The sequence below is a fragment of the Bicyclus anynana genome, chromosome Z (genome assembly GCF_947172395.1).
Source record: "Bicyclus anynana chromosome Z, ilBicAnyn1.1, whole genome shotgun sequence".
In the NCBI taxonomy this organism is placed as follows: domain Eukaryota; kingdom Metazoa; phylum Arthropoda; class Insecta; order Lepidoptera; family Nymphalidae; genus Bicyclus; species Bicyclus anynana.
The window spans coordinates 19,184,544-19,210,851 of NC_069110.1; the positions used below are offsets into that span (position 1 = coordinate 19,184,544).

General features: G+C 41.7%; 1 protein-coding gene across 1 annotated transcript in view; it reads right to left on the reverse strand.

Annotated features, from left to right (window-relative positions):
- Nucleotides 1–11,936: 11,936 nt before the first annotated feature.
- Nucleotides 11,937–26,308, reverse strand: part of LOC112052908 (titin) — a 57,983-nt gene continuing 43,611 nt past the window's right edge. Inside the window, exons 14-22 of the mRNA XM_024092151.2 lie at nucleotides 23,331–24,738; nucleotides 22,940–23,227; nucleotides 22,120–22,351; nucleotides 21,330–21,501; nucleotides 20,728–20,914; nucleotides 20,080–20,404; nucleotides 18,409–19,492; nucleotides 17,615–17,851; nucleotides 11,937–13,512 (exon numbers count right to left, since the gene is read on the reverse strand). Coding sequence (XP_023947919.2) covers nucleotides 13,372–13,512; nucleotides 17,615–17,851; nucleotides 18,409–19,492; nucleotides 20,080–20,404; nucleotides 20,728–20,914; nucleotides 21,330–21,501; nucleotides 22,120–22,351; nucleotides 22,940–23,227; nucleotides 23,331–24,738 — 4,074 coding nt within the window. The 3' untranslated portion in view covers nucleotides 11,937–13,371. The remainder of the gene's footprint in view (nucleotides 13,513–17,614; nucleotides 17,852–18,408; nucleotides 19,493–20,079; nucleotides 20,405–20,727; nucleotides 20,915–21,329; nucleotides 21,502–22,119; nucleotides 22,352–22,939; nucleotides 23,228–23,330; nucleotides 24,739–26,308) is intronic.

A 26,308-nucleotide genomic window follows, 5' to 3' on the forward strand; every position in this document is an offset into this window, starting at 1 on the left:
TTCACAACTGGCACACAAAATTATTTCAGCGGCGTTGTCAACGGCGCGATGACAGTGTGGCGACTGAACTCACGTTTGCTAATTAGCATAATTTTAACGTGCCACTTGCAGTCCGCGTATAACCGATTTCAAAATAAAGGAGGAGGTTCTGAATTCGATGCGTGTTTTTTTTTTGATGTTTCGTCATTTCTTAACCAATTGAAAAAAAAACGTTTTTGTTTGAAAGAGTATACTTTCAGATTGGTCCCATTTAATTTTTATGAAAATTACTGAACCGATTTTGATCAAAATGAAATGCTAGGACACACCTAAATCTTTTTAAATCTTTTTAACAAAAAATATTGAACCGACTTCAAAATCATAAAAATAAAACTAAAAAACGAAAAATTTTTTTTCTTCTATCATCATTGGCCTAAGCTGCCTAAACTGTACTGGTCTACCTACAAATCGTGCTGACGCATCAATTTGAGGCGGAATTTAAGTTACATAATCGCGTCATATTTAGCAGTTGCTCTTTCCTCGTGTGGTCTACTAAATAATTTGTTTGAATCTAAGACGACTCAGAGAAATGTACACTTCAATTTGTCGATATTTTTTTGCCTACATCTACTTTAAAACACTTTTACATATACAACGCTACATAATATGATACAAGCGACCAGCAAGAAAGGATTTATGAAAAAGTGGGGAGGAATTGTATAGAGAACTTTGTATGAATGTATTTTTTTTTAATCGTGCGAGTACTATGTTTACACTAGAAGTGGAAAAATTAAAAATTTTCCTAACTTCAAAAACATAAAACTTCATAAACTAAAAAGTGACGACTTCATAATACTTTGACGACTTTGACGACGACGACGACGAACAAGACGGAGGTCCTGGGTCCGATCTCCAGCAAAGTCGGTTGAGGTTTTCTTGATTGGTCCAAGTCTGGCTGGTGGGAGGCTTAGACTAAGGCTAGTTTCCTACCACCCTACCGGCAAAGACGTACAGCCAAGCGATTTAGCGTTCCAGTACGATGTCGTATAGAAACCGAAAGGGATTTTCATCCTACTCCTAAGAAATAAGCCAGTTTTCATCTTAGATTGCATCATCAGTTATCATCAGGTGAAATCGAAATTGAGGAGCTAACTTGTAAAGAAAAAGAAGCAGCACATGACTAAGGGCCCCGTATGGCTTCAAAACTAGTCAGGCATACTCCGACGTTTTATCACGTGAGTTTTAGCCGTGTTTCATAATCAACTAATATGTTCTACCTGCTGAATAGGTTTGAAGGCGATGCTAATTCGGTGTCGAATCAATTTAAGCCGTTTCTGAAAGAACGCTGAAGGTCTCTAAATATTTATGGTAATCTTGAATTTTTTTACTCTTTAAATTATTTATTTAAAATTAATAACTAATTAATTTTTAATTTTTTTTTATATTAGGTAATTACAATAATTTCAGATTGCCTCAGGGATATACCTATGCAAATATTATGAAATTCCTGCTACTTCCCAACCAGTCTCGAGTTCTTGTCAGGGTTGCATAGAAGAAGTACAGGACAAGTTTTTAACTTGACTAAAATATCTACTCAAAAATGTCTACCAGCTTTGGCACAATCGAAGTGCCTTATGACGGGAGCACACGATGCGTTGTGGCGGCGGACCGGACTTTCAACCACTGAGACGAGGCGGAGAGGGGTCAATGCGTTGCGACGTCGGAGCGGCACCGCTCAGTTGTTTATACGAGACAACTTCACAAGGATTTATAGACAGTCCAACGCTACAAAGCTACTAGCTACAGCGCCGCTGCGATATAGCAACGTTGCGGCGCCGCACCGCTCGTGTGCCCGCTGATACGGTGAAATCTTTGCGATGCGGCGCCGCAACGCATTGTGTGCCCCTGCTCTTCAGTTGTGCATGCGTCACAAGGATTTACAGAATGTCCAACGCTGCTACGGCGATGCGAAATAACAACGTTGCGGCGCCGCACCGCTCGTGTGCCCGCTGACGCGGTGAAATCTTTGCGATGCGGCGCCGCAATGCATCGTGTGCCCCCGGTCTTCAGTTGTGCATGCGTCACAAGGATATACAGAATGTCCAACGCTGCTACGGCGATGCGACATAACAACGTTGCGTCGCCGCACCGCTCGTGTGCCCGCTGATGCGGTGAAATCTTTGCGATGCGGCGCCGCAACGCATCGTGTGCCCCCGCTCTTAAACGTTGCTTGCAAGCGCTCGGCGGGATGACGGCAATCCTCGAACAGTGTACGGCGGGCTGAGACGTATCCTATAGTCCAGGATCCGGGGAGCATTCTTACTACCTGACTGCAAGGGTTTTACGCGTATCTTATGTGTATGTAATATTCCTTATCTATACTAATTTTATAAAGCTGAAGAGTTTGTTTGTTTGAACGCGCTAATTTCAGGAAGTACTGGTCCGATTTGAAAAATTCTTTCAGTGTTATATAGCCCATTTATCAAGGAAGGCTATATATTATATTATCCCCTTATTCCTATGGGAACGGGAACCGCGCGGGTAAAACCGCGCGACCTCAACTAGTTACCTCATAACTTCCAAACCGCTGAACGGATTTACGTAATTAATATATAATTAGATTTGTCTTAATAACCGTAGTGTTCTTAGGTAAAGTTAAAAAAAAAACAAAACGACGACTGTGAGACGCTATAAACTGAAAAAAAAAATATTTTCGAATATTGCGATATAGGTATCAAAGTCAAGGGCTCATAAAGAGGATTTAAAAATGGTATTCATGGCTCATGGCCATATTAAAAATACCTACAGTTAGAAAAACGTTATTTATTAATCCCTATAAAAAATACGCGAGGCGGATGACTAGGTGCGAGCAGGTACAATTTATTACTATACAGTTAATTTTCCGTGAGTACCTATCTTAATGAGACGATCAACTTTTATATCTACGAAAATTCTTGATTTTTGTAGCTAACAGGTTACTGGGTAATAAAGCAACAGTAAAAAATCAGCTGGTTAGTAACAATTTTTGATGAAGTCTCCTCCAGCCAACTTTTACTAGTGACGAGGTCATTAAAATTATTATTAACCAACTGTTTTAAATGCTCCGGTCCTGGACTACAATCACAAGCACAACATACGAGTAAATGTGTAAATGGGAGCCAAGTTCAATATTACAAATGTGTGTTACCGACTTTGCCGACAAGTAAAATATATCTAAGTGGGTGTTAAATTGAGTGACGGCCGCGTGGCGCAGTGGGCAGTGACCCTGCTTTCTGCATCCACGGCCGTGGGTTCGATTCCCACAACTGGAAAATATTTGTGTGATGAGCATGGGTGTTTTTCCAGTGTCTGTGTGTATTTATACATTATATATATGTAGTCTATAAATGTATAAAAATATTATAATTTAATGGTACTTTCACTGGAAGGTAGAGGCTATTCAAAATCAAAGTTCACATTCATTTATTTCAATTAGGCTTAGTGTACAAGCTTTAGATAATGGTGATTATAATTGGTCGAAATCTAAAATTATAGTTAGGAGGGTTTCCAACGCGCTTTGGTCCAAAAAGAGCCCAAAACAACTCAGTATTGAGCAATATAAAGGCTTAAAATAAAAAATACTTTATATCCCGGGAAAAATCCTTGGTTCCCGCGGATACGTGAAAAACTGAATTTTACGCGTCCACTAATCATCAATGAAATGAAAAATCATTAAAAATTGTGACGGAAAGCTAACTCACCGATCTCCTATTATAAAGAGGTCAATGTTAAAACTACGTAAAAATGATGTATGGCGAAATTGTTCACTTTTAAAAGGTTTGATAGTCCACGACGGCATAATACTATGTTTATCTTTTAAACTCAACTTCAACTATTGCCAATACCGTCGAAGTCGTGGGTTTCCCTTAGTCATAAATAAAAAGGTAGGTCTCCAAAACCAGAGTCGAAACTAACCCTTAAAGAAGCTTCTCAATCTGCATTTTAAGTAGGCATATATAGCTCGTGTCCATTAATTTGACACCTGACTACCAAATACAAACACAGTACCTACAAACATTATTCAAGCCAGGTGTCAAGTTAATCCGCACGAGCTATATGTATAGTGATCTGCGATCTGCGGAAATACACAAGTGGAGCAAGGAGTCAGCGACAAAAGCTTATTAAATTAGCTACGTTCAAACAGGTCTAGCTACTAGCTAGCGCCGTGGCGATCAGAAGTAGTCTACGTACTCTGAATTCAAACGTAACAGGCCTGCACACCGGAAGCAGCAAGGGAAGTAGGCAGAGATGTCGTGTGTTACTGGTCCTGCCGCATATCATGCCGCTCGTCCTGTCCACCGCTAACTCTTGTCGGTTTTCAGCGCGAGTCAAAGGACTAGTACTCGTAAATATCTATGAGGCGACGCGATTTGCGCGAGTAGACAGTGGCCTGTAGCCTAATGGCACGTCGATTCAATTTCTACAAACGCTAACGCTTCGAAAACTAGAAAAATTAATTAAGATAACTTGACGCCCTAATCAATCATCCCTTGTGGGCCCTAATTCAATTCTTAAATGAACTATAAAGAATTAATTGAAAAAATGTTTTTTCATTTGCTATAATTTTCGTGTGCCAGTTTTTTTTCTTGTCCATCTCTGGTGCCCTAGACAGGGATGCCCTAAGTGATTGCTTAAATAGCTTATGGGCTATGTAGGCTGTGTAGCTATAGGCCATGTAGCTATAGGCTGTGTAGACGCCGCGGTTTGGCTTTGTTTCAGACTCTTTGCTCTACATGTATGCAGACCACAAATCACTATACCCACCTACAGTGGCGGATTTACCAATAGGCTAAATAGGCTGCAGACTACGGCGGTAAATATGGCCTAAATAGTTTTTATTACAGAAATAGTTTTTATTTATTTCTATAATAAAAACTACTTGACGGCCTCCGTGGTCGGCGCGGTGGATTTACAAGATGGAGGTCCTGGATTCGATCCCCAGCTGGGCCGATTAAGGTTTTATTAATCGGTCAAGGTCTGGCTGGTGTGAGACTTCGGGCGTAGTACTAGCCACGTGGTAACTAAGTATACCACCCTACCGACAAAGACGTACCGCCAAGCGATTTAGCGTTCCGGTACGATGTCATGTAGAAACCGAAAGGAGTGTGGATTTCATCTTACTAATAATAAGTTATCCCGCTTACATCTTAGATTGCATATTTATTTACCATCAAGTGAGATTGTAGTCAAGGGCTAACTTGTAGAGAATTAAAAAAAAAATCATGAAGACTCAACGAAAATGTTAATTTTTAGTTGATTTTAGTCTTACTGTACGTACTAAAAATATTATAATTAAAATATTAAAATACATTAGTGACAGAGAAATATTTATGTTATAAATATGATTGCGAACTATGGTATCAAATTTCGGATTCGGAGGACAGTCAAATAGGGGCGGCACAAATTTAATAGCCTACTGGCGGCATATTTCTAAATCCGCCACTGCCTATAGCTTGGCAACTTCGTTCATAACACTCCCGATGATCCGCGCGGGCAGTCTTTCCCCCCGTCGCCTATCACAGGAGTGTTATCAACGAACTGCCAGACTATAGGTACCTACTAATACAAATGCACATATAGAAACTCATCAAAGGGTCGTAAAAAGTCTAGTTTCGACTGACTGGAAACTATCTGAATCTGGTTTTGGAAGCCTTACATTCGGTCTCGAAATAAAACGTAGTAGGTATAATACCATATTTCGAAGAATTAAAGGTAATTTTAAATCAACAACGCTATCATCGATCTATTTTACCTTAGTAAACGCTACCTATATTTTTAAGTACCTAAAACTTCGTTATTTGAAATTTAGTCTTGCAAAATTAAATCGTTTTTCATTTTAAGCGATTTCGGTTCTGTAGTCGAATTTACAGGTCTCAAGGTGTAAATGAATAGGCATATACACGCAACTATATGTAGTTTATACTATAGATAGGTATGTTATAACTTATGTGCCTACAGAATCACTGTAAAAGGTGGTTAAATAACTTTCGTTGTTTACTATGCGACTATATGGAATAAAGACAATTAGCCACCTTTGTTTGCCTGCGTTTCGACGCGTTAGAGACATATCTAACAGTATAAAATCTTTGCTTACACATAAAGAAGTCTCTTCGATAAGTACCTATAACCTATTATACTCTTTACCCGTTACAAGAAAAAAGGCCTAAACTTGATCCTGGATCCTCTAGGACTCACGTCCTTTAACTAGACACGACTGTATAGACTAAATAATAGAGTATAACGGAACGACTGGCTCTCTTCTTACTAAAAAATATAAAAATAACCTCAAAGACATAGCTGTCAACAGTGCAAGCTATGCTACATTTGATTACAACTGCAAAAAATTCTTATATATATTTTCAAGAAGGTAAAACTAAAGTAATTATACATACCTAATAAACAAAATGTGTCCAAATCCACCACTACTATTCGATAAAATCATAATAACCGCCATTTCATAGATTCAGAAAAGTCAAAAAATGGATGTCATAATTTCGACCAATCCTGAGAAATTATGTTTTTATTTTTTAATTTATTTACTGGTTTGAGTTCTTGCTTTCATAAACGTTCAGAAAGGACATAAAATCCGTTGATATTTTTTTAAAAGGTTGATTTATGAAATTACACAAGTGAAATGAAGTGAAAGTAAATAATTTTATTTATCTGATAAGAGGACACTGAAGTCTCGTATTTTCTATAACAAACTTAGATATAGTACTAAGGTTAGGAAATCAAAGTAAATGATAAAAAGGGTTTCTAGCTCTAATATATTCTTAACTGATAATATATTCTTAGAATATTATTTACTCATATTGCAGGGTTTGCTATTGGGGCTTGTTGGTATTTTACCTAGTAATAATAATTAGGATTCAATATTTTAGCTAATATTATCGTTGTATTGAAAAGAGATTTTGAACGTAAAAACCAATGATATTAAATACTGTTAGATGTGTTACTAGAGCATGAAAAATGAGGCGCTCAAACGAGGAAATTTATAGTCAACTCAATGTTAGTTGTGATCAATAACCAGTGGCGTAGCAAGGCGTGTGAAGAACCTTTTTTTTTTGAAATCTACTAAAAATAATGAACAAGTATACAATCAACGCTTAAGTAATTTATCAGCACATTGGTAGGTATGTATATGGAAGTCTAGATTAAATGGCTATAATTAATATAGGTAAAAAGGAGTTCTTTGAGATATTCTCATTCAAACAAAAAAGAACCACCAAAATGGGACAAATGAGAACGCGATACTCTATACAGATATTGTGATACCTACTTGTTTTTCTCTTTTCAGTTCATTAAGCACTCAGGTTTTTTGTTTTTATAATAATATTTTTTTTGTCGGTAAAAAGGGGCCTCGCAGATGTGATGCCCACGCCTAGATTTACTTACCCACGCTACGCCACTGTCAACAACGAACGTTACTCAAACAAATAATACCTAAATATCGTCTACAATGTCGAGTTGTGTGTTCAGGAAGTGTAAAAACTATATATTCATAAATATATAATGAAATTAAATACAAAATTGTGCATAAGTGCACTCAGGGTTGTAGTCTTTTATTCGGATCTGTGATAGCCCTTACATGACCTCTGCCTCCGATTCCAGAGGGTGTGGTTTCGAATCCGGTCCGGAGCATGCACCTCCAACTTTTCAGTTGTGTGCATTTTAAGAAATTAAATATCACGTGTCGTAAACATTGAAGGAAAACATCGTGAGGAAACCTGCATATCAGATAATTTTCTTAATTCTCTACGTGTGAAGTCTGCCAATCCGCATTGGGCCAGTGTGGTGGACTATTGGCCTAACCCTTCTCATTCTGAGAGGAGACTCGAGCTCAGCAGTGAGCCGAATATGAGTTATTAGGGACGATTCAGATCACTTTTTGCGGCGATTTTGTAGCGACGTAACCGATCTATAGTATAAAATTATCATTGGTAAAAACTATTTCACTTTCGAGGTGCTGGTGGTGCTCAAAAGTATTAATTGCTACGTTTTAAGTATTTGGATTTAGTAGGTATTTTGTATACGGCTCCTTGAACTTTGTTAGAACTGAGTGATTTCTAATAGGGATGGAGATCTGAGATCGATTAATTGAATCGATATGTAGTACTGGATCGATCCAGTGAGTCGATATTTTCACCCTTGGAAATCGACATCCGATATTTTCTGTTTTTGTCGGCCATATCAAAAAGCAAAAGTTCTTTGTGAAATTTTTGGTTTGTTTTTGAATTGATTTCTCAGGTAAGGTTACCGTTATGTATCTTATTTTCCTTAAGACGGAATTATATTTATATTATGCAAACAATTATACAACATGAAAAAAATTGTTAAAATTATAAATCTCGATTTTTTGTGAATCAATTTATCAGGTTACGTTATAATATATTTTCATTATATAGGCAAACTGGTTCAAAAATCGATTTTTTAGGAATTGACCTTTTAAATCTCGAATTTTTGGGATTCGATTTATCGGGTTACGTTACGGTTACGTATTTAATTTTTCAATATATGCATTTACATACTATTTTATGCAAACTTGAAAAAAAACGATTATTATGAAATCGACCTGTTAAATATCGATTAATTACGTTATATTATGTTGTTTAGGCAAACTTAAAAAAATGATTTTTAAGAAATGGACCTTTTAAATCTAGATTTAAAAATAAAATTTTAGGAACCGATCTTTTTAGTATCGATTTTTTGCGAATCGATCAGGTTCCGATTTGAATCGATTAAAAAATTAAAAGTTCGATATCCCTAATTTCTAGAGGTTTTATTTTTTTTATTTAGCGCCACCTATATCAAGAACTCGATAATTTACAAATTAATGTCTAAAAGATAAACGAGATGGCATTACTACTTTAAATGGAAGTGCGGGGCCGCCCGTCACAAGTTACAGTATTAATACTGCAAACATAATGCGATGGTTCCAATCACTTTACTACTGCTATGTTTTAAATAAAACAATTCAATTACTAATTACTTGTATTTTGTTTCGATATTTAGTATCAATATTATACTTGTACTTAACTTGCAGATATTTTATTTCGGACATATTATAAATTATTAATAATATATTCTTGTAGGTATGTACCCATATTATTGTTAACTCATAATTATTATTTAAATATCATTCTGCATAACAAATTAGTATATTGTATCTATCTACTTAAACCTATTTACCCAGATTGGTAGGTAGGTAGGTATCCTGAAATCGTGTTTTTTATGAACTGGCAAAAGGTGTACCAGATTTAATAATAGAATGAAAAATAGTATTTATCTTCCTTTTATGTATTAATTGATATTTTTATTTTCTTCTTAATTTGCGTTGCGTATTGCATTTTTAAGCGCCTTCTCTATGACATATCGAGAATTCGAAAAATTACGAGTTAATGTCTCAAGGTTATACGAGATGGCGTTATTTGTTATCTATACTAATATTAAAAAGATGAAGAGTTTATTTGTTTGTTTGAACGCGCTCATCTCAGGAAATACTGGTCCGATTTGAAAAATTCTTTTAGTGTTAGATAGCCCATTTATCGAGGAAGGTTATAAGCTATATATTACTCCCATATTCTTACAGGAAAGGGAACCACGCGGGTAAAACCGCGCGGCGTCAGCTAGTGTTGTTTTAAAAATAGTAATTATATTTTATTTTTGTGGTTTCTCAATAATTATAGCTAAATCTGTAATATTAAATTAAAAAACAGAAATAGACATTTTCAAAATTGTCTAGACCGTTTCCGTAGAATTAAAAAAAATATATACTTAATATAATATTTGAACGAGCAATTAAGTAGGTGAGGATTATTTATTAATTTAAGTACCTATGTATTTGTGCACTGGTTTCATTTAAACGTCAATGATTTCGACCGCGTAAGTAATTCCCATCCCCGTGGGATTGGATAGAATAGTCTAACCTCTAATAGTTGCTTAGGAAATTAGCTATTAGCCTGTGAAAGTCCCGTCAAAATCGGTAGATTCAAAGACTAGCGAACAAATAGATAATAATTAAAAAAAATATTTTACAAGATAAGTATTGAGAGAATAGTTGCAAATAGATGAATGAGGATGCTTTGATTTCATTTATTTGTATTTTATATCATTTTATTGTACATACCTGGGTAATATGTTTTTATTTGTCTAGAAATATTTAAAGATCCCAGAAACGAAGAACACTATTTTGATAAACGCACTGACCGTTCGATTTCTATATCAGCAGGCTTTGCATAGGCGTATTATAGAGGGTGGGCCGGGTGGGCCAGGCCCACCCTAGAATGGTCTAGTGATCACTCTAGAATTCTGGCCTAACGATTTAAAATTCTATGATGGACGCCAAAATACGAAATATACAAAGAAAAATCAATAAAATCCGTCGATCCGTTTCAGAGACACAAACATTGTAAACGACATTTCTATAATGACTGTCGAATCAGTTCAGCGGTATGTCAGGGACTGGTCCCTTAAAGTGGGCCTGGGCCCACCCTAGGAAATAATCCTAGATACGCTAATGAGGCTTTGTAATAAAATAAAATGTCATCCGGTACTTACTTATTGGTGGATATCCTCAGACCAATTATAGAAGCACCTGTATCGCACTTATAGTCACGAACAAAATTGTCTGTCCTTTTCTGAGGAAAACGAGCTTTGATTTTGTATAAATCTAATACTAAACTAGAAGTTTTTGCCCGTACACAACTCAATTACACAAAAAGGTATTTTACGGAGCTCTTTAACCGACGAACACGATTACAACTATTTAACATCGATTCTATAGAGACAGTTTCTATAATCGCATTAGATCGTTGATCATATACTTTGACAGAAAAGTAACGTCTAGCGAGGCAGGTCCTATACAATAATTGGTCTGAGTGGATATCACACAGTAGGTAAATTATATTTTGTCAACTGATTTGATGTTTTATTTGAATGGGTTGATAAATAATAGGACAGCAGATCTATTGGCAGTACTTGTATACCCGTCAGTAGCAATTCACTGCTATTTTCAAGAACAGAGGCTGGGTCGTACCTATTTACTATCTATCATTATTAGGTAGTGCATGTAAAGTTTCTCAGTACATTTGTATAGCGTTAGAACTAATATATTATGAGTATTTTGATACTTACCTTATATTATTTATACCTACCTATGTACCATCCAGTGCTGCTGCCCTCACGGTGGATCATTTGGTGTCATTTTCACTTTGCCTTGTTTATCTATCTTTATAATAACTATTGTAAAAGTTTTAGGTAGTTGTAAATCTTTTTGTAGTGGTGTATTATGAAGTTGTGAATGATTATTTAATTCTTGCATGTTTGTTGTCCAATATCAAAATTCATTAAACAGATTTTGATGTGATTTTCACAATTTGATAGCTTATGGCAATTTTAATTTACTTTTGACAGGACATACAATCATAAGAATGCTAGTGAAGTCTTAAATAATGTTAGATTTTACTATTGCTCTTAACCGCGCACTGCTTCGAATTTCAGAACAAAGTTAGCAGAAGGCTCAATTTCAATAATAATAATAATAATAAATTAGTCAACACTATAGTCTATAGTAGATTGCTAACAAAAACTCTGTATTAGAATAAAGTTAATCAACTGTTTAGTTACAACAGTAGCAAAGAAAAAGTATGGTTTATTAAAACTAAATTCTCAATGGCATGAATAGAATAGAGGTTTAGATAGAGGTGTGCCAGTCGGTGAATAAGCGGCAGCGACACCGCGGCCCGCCGCCGCGTCCGACGCGCGACGCGTCTGTCGCGTGGCGTCAGCGCGACCGCGACAGTCGCGGCGGCGCCCGCGGCGCGCCCTTTGGGTGACAGTGCGGCGCGGTGGGGGATCGGCGGGATCCTTCACGTTCCATACATCGGGCCTCGTATTCTTTTTTGAGGAATAATGCGAAATTATTCTTTTGATAGCATTTATTAAAATTAAATGTCACATGAAGGTCACATACAAAAATTATAAATTTATTAATAATAAATATGGATAGAGATGCACTAAAATATTAATTAATAAAATACTGTGACGACTAATAACTTAATACAATCAGGTGAAACGTAGGTATAAAACATTTTTAACAATATCGTGCACTTAAATCAAAGTTAAAGATCATCGTAAAGTTAAACTATAAAAATCTCATTCATTTGGATTTGTACTTGCAGAAATTTATACAAGGTAATGAACGTCGGCAGTGTCGGAACATACTCGAAAACATAGAAACTGGCAAGGCAAGTATAAGTGCGTGCGTACTTCGGCGAGATCGCGGCGACGGCGACAAGGGACTTCGACGCGACGCGACGCGACACGACCCGGCCTACGCGGACGTCGCACCGACTGTTAGTGTCAGCGGTTAGGAGACATGGAGCAAACACGCGCCCACTACGGATCATGCTCAAGGACAAAGCGAGGCGGGCCCGGTGTGCCCGCAGACGGCACGCGGAGCTCAACAGAACACAAAAAGCACGCAGTCAATATGTTTCAGGGTTAATAAGGCCAAGTGAATCGTAAAGTCTCAGCGCAGGCTCACATCACGAGAGAGTATTGGGTGAAAAATACATTTGACGACTCGTCGCGTCATGTATCACGCAATATGGTCTACTCGACATTGTTCGGATACGTTTAGTAAACATCGTAGCGGTAAAGCGAAACAAAACAGTCGACGAATATTCGTGTCTCGTGTTAATCACATGTTCCGTGTCCAGCGCCCGCAGCCACCGGCGCCTCGCCTGCACTATGTACACAAAAAGCTCAATGTACAGCGAAGTCACCGCAGCGTAGACCCGTCGAGACTTTCCGCTGCTTCGAGTCGGCTAGTTTATTAATTATCTAAAACATTATATACAGTGGAGTGATTTCATCTCAAACGACAAAAGTTGGCCAGTTCTGTTACAGCGCAGATCGCGAGGATGTTTGTTACAAAAGCTGCGGTCGGACATCACTCGAATGCGTTCAACCCGAGTCGGGAGGCCGATGCGCGACACTAGTGAGAAAGATGAAGTATACTAGACTGAAGAAGAATACAGACAGAAGCTATCGAGAAGTCGGAAGACAGTTCACATTATGAGTTGTGTGAGAGTATTGAGGAAGAAGCGTGTGTCGAGTCGCACCGTCGGGTTGAGTGGCGAGCGCGATGACGTCAGCGGGCGTGCGCGCCGGTGACGTCATCGCGCTCGCGATGGGTGACTTTACTGCGGAACCGCTACGATAGGTGTCGCGTGTCGCGTGTCGCGTGTTGTCGCCTGTAGTAGTTTTCACCCGATCTCACTGAGTACAGAAACTATCAGAGACGCTACGTTAATGGATTAAGAGTGCGCGACGCGAGCTCGCTGCCTGTGTCTATGTCTTACTTTTGACGACTAGTTTGGCCGAGGTCTCGGCCTGTCCGGCGGCGTTGGTGGCGCGGCAAGTGAACGTGCCCGAGTCCTCTTCGTACGTGTTGCCGATCAGCAGCACGGCGTTGTCGCCCTCGTGGATCATCTGGAAAACGTACAAACGACGCCGTCAATACAAGGACTATAAAAACCACCAATCAACCTTTATACCTGTTTTACAACCTCAGATGAGAGCCTATTTATGCAGAATAAAGAAAGACATTTAAAATCAAGTGGAATCAAGTAATCTGCAGACCAATTCACTAACTTTGACGTATGTTAATTGACATATACGAAATTTATCAACTAGACTATTGTTAGTAATTACAATAGTCTAGTTGATAAATTTCGTATATTGTTAGTAAAACTATTGTTAGTAATTCTCTCAGGGAAGCCTTAACCCTAGAGAGTGCGTCCCCAAGGTGGCGGATAGGGGAATGCCCGCTGGCAAGAAAGCTGAAGGGTAGGAGATGTAAAATACCTCCCGTGGACCAAAAAGGCCGGTGAGAAAACTCCGTTAACAAACCCAACCTCGGAGCTCCGTCGACATATTCGACGAAAGAGGTCCTAGGTTGTGATGGGCGCTCAGGTCGGAGCGTTCATTAGAGCGGCGGCGGAAGAGCCCGCAAGGGCCAACGGCAACGTTCAAGTCTTCCAGGAAGATTACGACCTTGGTGTCAGGTGGCAACCGACCGTAAAACATAAGCCAAAACAACCATACCAATCATGAGGCACAACAAAACTAAAGTAACGATGAAGGCTAGGGCGTCCCCCTTAAGCGACGAAGAACATGGAGCTGCAACAAAACCTAGGGCGTTCCCCTCAAGCGACGAAGGAGCAAAACACAGCGTAGTGACAATGTCCGAGGTTAGGGTTGCCACCTGGAATATTGGTACTATGACTGGACGCAGTGCAGAACTAAGCAGTATCCTTGATCGACGTCGCATAAACATCTGCTGTGTGCAAGAGACGAAATGGAAAGGCGCCAAATCACGACAAATAGGGAAAGGGTTTAAACTAATATATAACGGGAAAGAGAATACTAAAAATGGGGTGGGAATAATACTGGATCAGTTCTTTAGCCAAAAAGTAGTTGATATTAGTAGACCAAGTGATCGTATCATCTCAGTAAAACTGGCCTTGGACAAGCAGCCATGTTTGAACATTCTCTCAGTGTATGCGCCACAAACCGGCTGTCCCGAAACCGAAAAACAGGAGTTCTGGGAGGAATTGCATACTGTCTTATCCTCTATCCCAGCACAAGAGCAAAAGCTTATATGTGGTGACTTAAACGGTCACGTGGGCGCCAACAGGCGCGGCTTTGAGGAACAACACGGTGGGTTCGGTTTTGGAAACCATAACAATGAGGGAACTACAATACTAGAATTTGCAGCCGCGCATAACCTAGCTATAGTAAATACATTTTTCAAAAAGAAAGACGAACATCTCATCACTTACAAAAGTGGAAATGCACAAACCCAAATAGATTATATTTTAATAGATAAACGTAATCTCAGGCAAATAAAGGACTGTAAGGTAATTCCTGGCGAACCTCTAACATCACAGCATAGACTATTGCTTGCAGCCATGAAACTTAGAACACCTATTAAACAAAAGAAGGCTAGAATTACCAAAATAAAATGGTACAACCTCCCCAGTGATAAAGGAAGTAAACTTATAGACAATATTAGGAGCTATTTCTGTGACAACCATTGTGACTGTGAGACACCGAATACCACCTGGTCAAAGTTTGAAAATTTCTGTGTTAGTAACGCCAAAAATCTATTAGGAATCAGTAAAGGAGCTTTAAATAACAAAAAAGATATAAAATGGTGGAACAACCAAACCAATGAAACAGTGGCTGAAAAGAAACGTCGATTCAAAATCTGGCAAAAAACATGTTCAGACAAAGACAGAGAGGACTACAAGGTGGCCAAGAAAGCAGCCAGAAGAACAGTGGCTATTGAAAGAGATAAAGCAGAGCAGGACCTTTATGCACGCCTAGAACTAGCAACTGACACTGAAATATATAAATTAGCAAGACAAAGGCACAATAGCTCAAAAGATTTTCAAACCACCAAGTATGTTAAAAATCGCGAAGGGATATTGCTTACAAATGATAAGGATATATGTGATAGATGGCTTGAATACTACAATCATCTGTTAAATGATGAATTCCCGCGACAGTCAGAAACAAAGGAACCAATGACGCTAGGACCCATCAATAAAATCACATCGGCTGAGGTCAAAAATGCGATACGCAAAATGAAAAACCATAAAGCAAGTGGTCCAGATGAAATACCGACTGAAATATGGAAAACACTAAAAGCTGATGGAGAGGTATGGCTTACTAAATTATTTAATAACATCTTATCCAGTGAAGAAATGCCAGATACTTGGAGAAATAGTATTTTAGTTCCTTTCTATAAAAACAAAGGCGATGTTCGTGACTGCGGAAACTACCGGGGAATCAAATTAACATCACATACCCTTAAGATCTGGGAAAGAGTTCTCAGTGAGCGCCTCACCAGTCATATCCTCCTAACCGAAAATCAATTTGGCTTTACTGCTGGAAAGGGGACCACTGATGCTATTCATGCTGTCAGATTAGTTATGGAAAAAGCTCGCGAGAATAAGCAAAATCTATGGCTAGTGTTTATCGACCTGGAAAAGGCGTTTGATCGCGTACCCAGGGCGATAATATGGCAAGCTTTAAGAGCTCATGGTGTCCCTGAACTTTACGTAAGACTTGTTAAAGACATGTACAACAATGTCAAAACGAGCGTGAGAAGCCCAGCGGGATTGTCTAAATCCTTTGATATCACTGTTGGTGTCCATCAGGGCAGCGCTCTCAGCCCTCTGCTATTTAATGCAGTCATAAACTATCTGACAGCAAATATACAACGGCCAACTCCTTGGAACCTTTTATATGCTGATGATGTGGTCCTCATTTCAAATAACATCCAAGAGATCCAAGAAAGTTTAGAGAAATGGAGATTGTCACTAGAAACTAATGGTTTACGCATCAGTAGAACTAAAACAGTGTATATGTCTTGCAACTTCGACCGTAATGACATCAACGCAGACATAAAGATAGAAAATACGAGCTTGCCTAGAGTGAAAACGTTTAAATATCTAGGATCTATACTTTCGGAAGACGGATCAATTGAAGCGGATATATCTCACAGAATATCAACAGGCTGGACTAAATGGCGTACGCTTACTGGAGTATTATGTGACAAAAAGATTCCCATAAGAACAAAGGGCAAAGTTTACAAGACAGCCGTCAGACCAGCACTCCTATACGGCAGCGAAGTATGGGCTCTAAAAAAAACCCATGAGCAGAAACTTCACACAACAGAAATGCGTATGTTGCGATGGTCGGGAGGAGTGACACTCAAGGACAAGGTGCGCAATGAACACATAAGAGGGAGCTTCAAGGTCGCAGAAATAGCTGAAAAAGCAAAAGAGTCCAGGCTGAGATGGTACGGTCATGTGATGCGAAGACCAGATGACCATGTCGTAAAAAAGTGCCTTTCCATGGATACTAAGAAGCGGGGGAAGGGAAGACCACCAACAACGTGGTTAACGAAGGTCCGTAAGGACCTGAAAGATAAGGGCATGACAGACGATGACGCAAAGGAGCGTACAAAATGGCGCCACATGATTGGGAAAGCCGACCCCGTATAAACGGGAAAAGGCGAGGCCGAAGAAGAAGAGACTATTGTTAGTAATTAATAAGTCGCGTGATTTTGCATTCACTATATTAAATGCTAACTGAACAAAATTGAGATTCTATGTAAAAAAATATCATCCAGTGTCTACAAACAACCCTTCGTGGACATTATAAAGGTGATAGATGACATTCTCAGTTGACATTGTGGCTTTACTGTTGATGTTAAGTTGGTTGATTAGGTTGTTGGTTGGTTATATTGATATTAAGTTTTGTAAGAAATCCTTAATTTTTATTAATTGATATTTAGAACCTCATTCCATGTACTACACGAAATTAATATTGTTTATATTAAATTTGATATGAGTCAACTACCCTATTGTGTCTCCCACTAACTACTGACCTACAAGATAGTTGAAATAGAATATGAAGAGTCGCGTGCACTTCATAAATGAGGTCATTTAGTACAATTTGTGAGTACCCTGCCAACCCTAGTCATAAACATTGCACGCCACTAAGAACACTCAATATTTACCTGAAAATCGGGGGTCTCGGGTATAAGCGCATCTTCTCGGAGCCATTGCACGGTCGCCTTCAGTTTGCTGGTGACTTTGGTCTTGAACTGCGCGGGCTGGCCCTCGAAGACGACCAGGTCACGTAGCGGCGTGAGAGCGGGCGCGCCAGCGGGCGCTTCCGCCGTCACTGTCAGCCGCGCGCTGGAAGCCACGCGTCCCGCTGGGTTCGTGGCCACGCAGCGGTATTCACCCTCGTCCTACGGCAACAGAAACTTCCGTTTAACACATAATTTCATAATTATCAGCCTAATGTATATACTACAGAACCAGGCCTCTGTCGCTATAAGTGATAATGTTAAATTCATTGCCGGCCACTCTCATTTTTTTTTGCATTACATTGCTCTCTGGGGCACGAGGGACAACACCATCTTCACAGCTCTGGGCTGAGAATTATAGCTGAAAATTTCTCAGAAGAAAGATTAACTCAGTATCTCACATATCCGGATACAGGATCAAATCTTTGACCTCGTGATCCGAAACCATAACAGGCTCCGTTAATGATAAATCCCAAGGAATAGCAAAAATATCAAAAAAAAGCTGAATATACTGAATATTTAAGATTTTATATTTTCTAGTTGCCAACTTATCAAGATTATTATGCCGATTTAGCGTAGTATGATAGCCAAGTAAATTCCATCTTCGACTGCATCGTTATTTGTCACCTACCATCAGGTCAGGTCATTTACTTTGGGGTCAATTGGCAAACAATTGTAAATGTAATATGACAAGAGTTCGTGTATTAAATGTTGATTACCTCGGGGAAAGCCTCTGAGATGTGCAGCGCGTACTCGTCGGCCGTGCGCGACATGCGGAAATACTTGGAGGGCTTGATGAGGCGCTCTCCCTTGTACCACTGCACGGAGGGTGCGGGTCTGCCGGAGATCTTGCACTCGAACTCTATGGCCTGCCCCTCGGCCACGGTGCGGTCGCGGAGCGGCGCCAGCACGGCGGGCGGCGCCGCGGCCTCGCTGCGCGGCTCCGACACCTGCCGCGGCGCCGGCGACTTCACCGAGCACTCCGCGTCGCAGCGCGCCTCGCCCGCGCCGTTGATCGCGACGCACTCGTACTTGCCCGAGTCCGCCGGGTACGCCTCCAGGATGAGCAGAGTGTGGACGCCGTCTTCTTCTAAGATCTTGTTTTTGATATCAGGTTGGACTTTCTTGCCGTTCTTCAACCAGTATACGTCGATGGGCTTCGTGCCCGTCACTTTAGTGTCAAAGCGAACTAGCTGTCCCGCTGCGACGTCCACGCTCTGCGCCGTCAGCGTGAAACTGGGTGGGGTGACTCCCCCGCGTCCCTGCCGCCGTCGCTCCTCCACCACGAGGTTGGCGCTGCACTTGGCGGTGCCTCCGCGATTCTCAGCCACTGCGGCGAACACGGCTGAATCTTCTACGAATACTCTTCTGATTATGAGGATAGACTTAGTGCTGAAAGTGTGGATCTGGAAGTCCGGAGAGTTCTTGATGGGGAAGTTTTCGCGGTACCATTTGACGGTTGGCAGCGGATCGCCGTCGAACTCGACCTCAAACCTCGCTTGCTCGTGCTCAAACACGCGGCATGGCTGCATCTTCTTGGTGAACACGGGCGGGTTGCTTGGCTTCACGGGGCCCTCCACCACGCGCTCCTGCGTCTGTGCCTTGTGCTCCACCTCAGTGGTCTCGGTGGAAGTGATCTTGCGCGTTATCTCTGTATCTCCGTGCACCTCCTTCTGGGTCTGCTTCTGTTTAGCGACGTGCACTTCCTTGCCGTGGACTGTGGATTCCGAAGGATCGGGAATCTTCGGTTTTTGAATGATCCTCTTTTGTGTTTGCTTGTCGACGACTTCCTCGCTTTGCTCCCTGAAATGAGGTATTTCCCGAATCAAATTCATTTATTTCATGTGCCCATTAACCTTAAGGCATAGGAGTTAACCCTCATGTACCAGTAATTTTACCGGAAATTCTTCAGACTGGATAACACCAATGATGGATTAGCATGGTTGTGATATTTCTCCAAATAAGCTCTGGCATTAAGAGATACTATTTTATTTCGAAATCAAAGAAGTAAAGACATGTCTTTACTTCTTTGGTTTGATCTATGTCATTACAAAAGGTAAAAATATCATAGTGATTCTACGTACATACACACTTTTCGAGTTTTATCACTAGATAAGCAATAAAATTGAATATTATTACGATATTAAAGGCTTTATTATAATTTATAATTTCCATCCTACCGTACTTATGGTTTGGGAGCTGAGAAACTGCTTTTATAGTAAAGCGCAGCAGTTCAGGACGAAGTAAAACTACTTTAAACTAATTTAGAAAATGATCTAGAATAATTTTCTTAAATAATTTTCACTACAATATGTTGGCAATGATGAAATTGGTCCATAGTTTTCAAGGTCATCGGATTTTAGTTTGACTCAAGATTGTAAAGTACTCACAGGTGTTCTTGGTACTGCTGTGCCATGGCGCGCGCGGCGGTGGGCGCGGAGGGGGCGGCGGCTGCGAACTGATGCGCACCCTCGCGGTTGCGGCTCTCCTTCACAATCTGCTCGTTCTCCAGCTCCTGCAGCTTGTTGTAGTATTCTTCACTCTTCTTCTTCTTCACCGTCTGCTGCCACTCCGTATCGCCGTCCTTGACGATCTTCGGCTTCAGTTCGGGCCGGTGGTCGATGACTCCCTGACGCTGCATCGTCTGCCTCTCTTCAAACGTCTTCTCCAACTCCGTCTCGCCGCGTTGGAATTGCGTTGTCTCGTCGTACCACGCTGTGAAATCAAACCGATCACTCGGGGCTCCAAATCGGTCATACAATTCTAGTAACTCCAGAACATACCTCTGCTAGAATCCGAAGAAGCTAAGCCGGCGGAAGCGGGAGTAGCGGCACAGCGGCGACGCTTCGCTGCGCGGATAGACGCGGGGAAAGCGGGGAAGGCTATTCGGGAGCGAGTGTGCTCAAGCGTGTGGAGTGTGCGTGTTGTCGGCGTGTGTTAGTGCAGCGGAGTCGCCTAGGCGTAGCGGCCCGCGTCAGGTGGGTCGACGCGGGCAACAAGCGTCAGAACTCAAACGTGTGTAAGTGTGGGGAACTTACGGCGGGGCGCGTTTTTGAGTACTCCTCTGTAATCGTCGTGCCGGGGGACGACGCGGAGCTCGGTGGAGGCGACGGCCTCGCCGGCCGAGCTGCGCGCGATCACCTCGATCTTGCCGGTGTCGTACTGTCTAGTCTTCGGGATGTCCAGGTGATACATTCCGTCGTAGGTGAGCTTGTATCTGGAGCCCTGAAATGTATACGCAGACAATGTTTTAGTACAGTTATTACAACACGTATGTTTACAAACAGCAGGTAGACAGGCGCGTTGGTGTGTGAAACTGACGAAGCGTCGACAGTGCAGAAACAATTAATAACAGAAGAAATTTTTCGTTTTCAACTGATTTTAAAATAGAGGATATCAAGCGGGTTGCTGGGAGCCGCTGGATGCTGGCGGTTCGAGATTGTTGTGCTTAGAGGTCCATGCAAGAGGCCTTTGAGAGGCTGATAAGGTACTATCACCACCACTTGTTAAGCTATTAACAGGTGTATCACTGTTAATAGCTTAACAAGTGGTCTCTGCTGTGCTGATGTTCCTTTAATAATACGTCCAGTCATCTTAAACTACTAAAAACTAGATCATCTGCCATCAAAATGGTACATACATTGACAATGGTGTTGTCATTGATGAGCCACATGACGCGCGGCTTGGGGTGTCCGGTGACGCGGCAGCAGAAGCGCGCCCATTCGCCCTCGGGCACGGAGCACGGCTCGGGCTTGCTCGCGAACACGGGCGCGCTGCGCGGCTTACTCTCCTCCGCCGCTTGCTCTGGCGCCCTGGAACCGACAACAAATCCTCTGTCAGTGTGCAGACAAATAAATGTCATGATACGTAATGCAGTGTGGACATTACGGTTGGCAGAGATTAATGAATAAAAAAATAAAAGGGATCTCTAAAGTTTCTATATCCCACTCTTTCTAGAATAAAGTCGCGCCACCTAGCGTCGGTACGAGCTAATGCGAGATCAAGTGACGTCATATACGTCTCTGACTGCTCTTTTACTACAATATATTATTTAGTAACAGAAACTAGCCCAGTTAGCCAATTGTATGGGTAAGTACACTTGAATGGTTATAAAACATACAGGTTCATAGAAATCTTCGGCTTCTTGGGAATTTATTAAAGGATGAATGTCTTTCTACCCAGGATTTGACTCCAGTGGCGCTAACATGCGTCCAACGAGATAATCTGTTTCATTACGTTGGTACGAAAGAGATGGGACAACTGACACTATTAAACTAAATTTGTCCACATTTCTCTTAACTGGTCGCATGTTACGATTTCGGCCTCGATCCGAAACAACATAGGCTAACCACAAGATCAATGAAGTAGTCACCTTCCGTCATGTCCTACGAAGTGGGATGATGAGTCTGTGAGTAAGAGGGAGTACTCACACTTGCCAGGAGGCCTCCATCTCGCGGATGCGCTCGATACTCTTCATGTGCTTAGGCAGCTGCGACTCGTACACGATGCCTGGCTTGCCCGCCGTCTGGATGACGGCGCGAGTCTCGTCTTGCCCGTACAGGTTCGTGGCGCGGCAGAGGTACTCTCCGCTGTCCTCCGGGTACACCCAGCCGAAGTTCATCGCCACGTAGCCGAAATCGTAGATGGGTGTGAATCGGTTTTCTGAAACGAAATAATTGTTTTTTACAATATTTATTTATAAACTTACATATAACATGCATAATGATGCCAAGAATGTCTTAGTCTTTTCCTTCTACTTCTACTTAAGCTACTTCGAACGTAGCTGATTCATCTTTCATAATGGGCCTCTTTTCATGTTGCATCACTTGGCCATCACATTGTGATGCTTACTCCATTTTGGGCCTCCTAGTTAAGTTAATGTTACGATCATATTATTTTGTTTTATAGGCACGTCCGTTAATTTGTTCTGGACAAACTAATACTAGGACACGCTTGCGACAACTTAGGAGAGGAAATCTCTGAGATTCTAATTTCCATCAATAGTACAAAGATCCCTTTCACATTTATTCCCGTAATTTAAAATTTGAATAACCCTTAAAGGCACAATGACATAAAAGCAAACTACCTGAGCCCATCGTGTACCCGTGTGTTGCAAATCATTATGAGATTTGGGGGGCTAAGGAGGCTTACTCGGAGATTTTGTCAGCCAGTGGCTAATGATTAGACTGAGGTAGAGAGCTCCGCACGTCACTCTGATCCCGTAGATAGAAAAAATTCTATAGTACTCACTGTGTAACAATGGCTTCCCGTTGAAGAACCACTCGACCTTCATGTTGGGGTCACCCACCGGCGCCAGCTGGCACTCGAACTTGGTGGTCTCCATCTCCACTAACGTGGTCTGGCTCTGAATCTGGGTCACGAACCGCGGCGGCTGCTTCTTGTCCACGTCATACAAGTCATCCTCCGTCAGGAACACCTCGGACGTGTACTTCTTGATTGTGGCTTCCATTTGTGTTAAGGCTTCAGACTTCTTCATGCCTTTAGGTACTTGATTTTGTAGAATAATATCCGGTAATTCTGTGAACAAGTGAATTACGTATGAATACAAAAACAAAAACCAGCAAAAAGCTTTTGCTTATTGATTTTGTTTGATATCCAAAGTACAAAGGTAGTCACTTACGTTTGCAAGACACGGTCGCCTTGGTGAAATCTTCTCCGAAGTCGTTAACTGCCCGGCAGACGTATTCACCGGAGTCTTCGGCGTAGACGTACAGGATATCAAGAGAGACGAATCCCATGTCGTAAACAGTTCGGAACCTGTGCCCGGAAGGCAGCAGCTTCCCGTTCCTGTACCACTCGACGCGTAGTTTGGGATCTTCCTTCGGCTCGACTCGGCACTCGAATCTGATAGATTCCGACTCTTCGATGGTGTGAGACTGGATTTGCGTGATGAACTTGGGCGGGGAGCTGACGAGAGGTTCGTCCTTGGGAGCGTCGCGAACGTGCCCGCGTTCGAGTTCCTTGATCTTCTCGCCGCTCATGCCGTGCGGCAGCTGAGACTCTAGCACGACGTCCCGCTTGGTGCTGCACGTCACTTTGGCTGTGGTGGTGGCTGAGCCCCAACGGTTGGTGGCGCGGCAAGTGTACTCGCCCGCGTCGCGCGCGTACACGTAGTCGATGTCAAGAGCGATGAAGCCGAAGTCGTTCAGCGTGTGCACGCGTGAGCCCGTAGCGAACGGTCTGCCATTGCAGAACCAGTCGATCCTCATCGTCGGATCGCCGACGGGCTCGACGCGGCAGTCGAAGTGGACTGGACCGCCTTCGGCCACGTCCACGTTGTCCTTGATTTCCACAGTGAACCTGGGAGGATTCGGTTTTTCATCCTCGATGGTTATTTCCTCGCGCTTGTGGAGGGTCTCCTCCAACTTTTGAATGCTTTCAGTTCCCGACTTGAATTGAGACGGTAACTGAGGCTCAAGAATGATACCTTGTCTTCCTTTGACTTGAAGCTTACACGACACCGTGGCCTCACCGTGTTTGTTGGTAGCCTTGCATGTATAGAGTCCGGCGTCTCGCTGGTATACGCCGCCTATCTCTAAAATCACGAATCCGAAATCATTGATCGTCTTCACTCTCGAGCCGGTTAGCAGTGGCTTTCCATTGTGATACCACTCGACCGTCATCGAAGAGTCGTTGACCGGGACGAGACGACATTCGAAGTGTGCAGACGAGTTCTCTGATAAGATGAGGTCAGACGGTGTGGTGATGAACTCCGGTGGGTTGCCGCTCTCAGCTTCAGGCGTCAGATTGTCCGCAGTGCCTGAGTAGCCCTCCAAGGCGGCAATCTTATCGATTGTACCTTCCATACCCTTTGGCAACTGAGAATCTAAGATAATATTTCGCTTTCCTTGCACTTTCATTGAGGCAGTCGTAACTGCTTCGCCATAGTTGTTGTACGCCTTGCACAAGTATTCACCGGAATCCTCTGGATAAGTAGGAGAAATTTCCAAAATGACGAACCCAAAGTCGCAGAAAGTTCTGAACCTAGAACCGGCTTTCAAAGATTTTCCATTCCAGTACCATTCCACCTAGAAGAATAAAAGAATATTGTCATAAAAAACATATAAGCAGTTAATGAAATCTATACTAATATTATAAAGAGGTAAAGTTTGTAAGTTTGTAAGTTTGTCACATTTTTTAAATGGGGTAATCTTCGGAACTACTGGTCCGATTTTAAAAATTCTTTCACCAGTAAAATGCTACATTATCGGGGAGTGCTATAGGCTATATTTTATATTGGTATCATATATATTAGCCGAGTTATCACAGTTTTTGTCATACAGGTCGGACTGAAAATCGTCTTAAACAGACTTATTCGCATGCGCTGCCTTAACTATTGTGTAAAATTGGAATTAATATATAGAGGCTTTATGTATCTTTAAAAGTTCTACAAAAAAGTCCGCGACACCATATATCTATCTTCTATATATTAGCAGATATAGTACCTTTTGTGTTTTAAAAATCATTAATTTTATATACTTAGGTTTACGTCATTATTTATACAACCAAACTTTAATCCTTATTAAAATAAATTATTTAATAATAACAAGGATATTATGGAGATAAGATTTACCCATTACAGTATGTAAATTACTTAAATAGTTTCGGAGATAATACAAAATTTCTAAAAGACGCAGAAATTCCGCTATATGACGCCCGGCGCTTTCATTTACGTAGTTCCCGTTCCCGTGTAAATATGGGGATCAAACATAGCCTATGACACTCGCAAATAATGTAGCTTTCTATTAGTAAAACAATTTTCCAAATCGGTCCAGTAGATCCAGAGATTACCCCCTACAACCACACGAACTTACCTCTTTATATTATTAGCATAGAAGTCTCTATTTCTCTTGGTCATACCACCACTCTCGAAGGACTGGACCGATTTTGCTAAGGGTAGGAGTAAGATAGGTACGGGTAGGGTACGGGTAGGGAAGCGTCGGGGTAGTGTAGGGGTAGCGTAGGTTTAGGGTCGGGTTTAGGGTAGTGGTAGGGTAGGGGTAGAGGTAGGGTAGTGGTAGGGTAGAGGTACGGGTAGGATAGGGAAGTGGTAGGGTAGGGGTAGGATAGGCGTGAGATAGGGGTACGGGTGGGATAGGGGTAGGAAAGGGATAGGGTACGGGGAGGGTATGTTACCCTACCCCCCATCCTACCGATGGGGAGTAGGGTGTTGGTAAGGTAGGGGTAGGGTAGGGGTAGGTTTGGGGTACGGTAGGGGTAGGTTTGGGGTAGGGTGGGGGTAGGGGTAGGGTAGGGTAGGGGTAGGGGTTGGGTAGGGTAGGGTTGGGGAGTGGTAGGGTAGGGGTAGGGTAGGGTAGGGGCAGGGTAGGGTAGGGGCAGGGTAGGGTAGGGGTAATAGTAAAGTTGACATCGAAATTTACGCGGACGAAGTCGCGGGCGTCCGCTAGTGCATATATAAAATAAGTTCGCGCTTGAATACTCTCACACTTGATGGTAAAGATATGGCCCAACGTGTGTGACGCGATTGCTTAGGAAATGCCTGATCCCTTGTTTTTGAAGAACACGGTGTAGTTTGAATCAGGAAAAACAGACCTCAGTATTCTATACTTTAGATAACATTATATAAACCAAAATGAT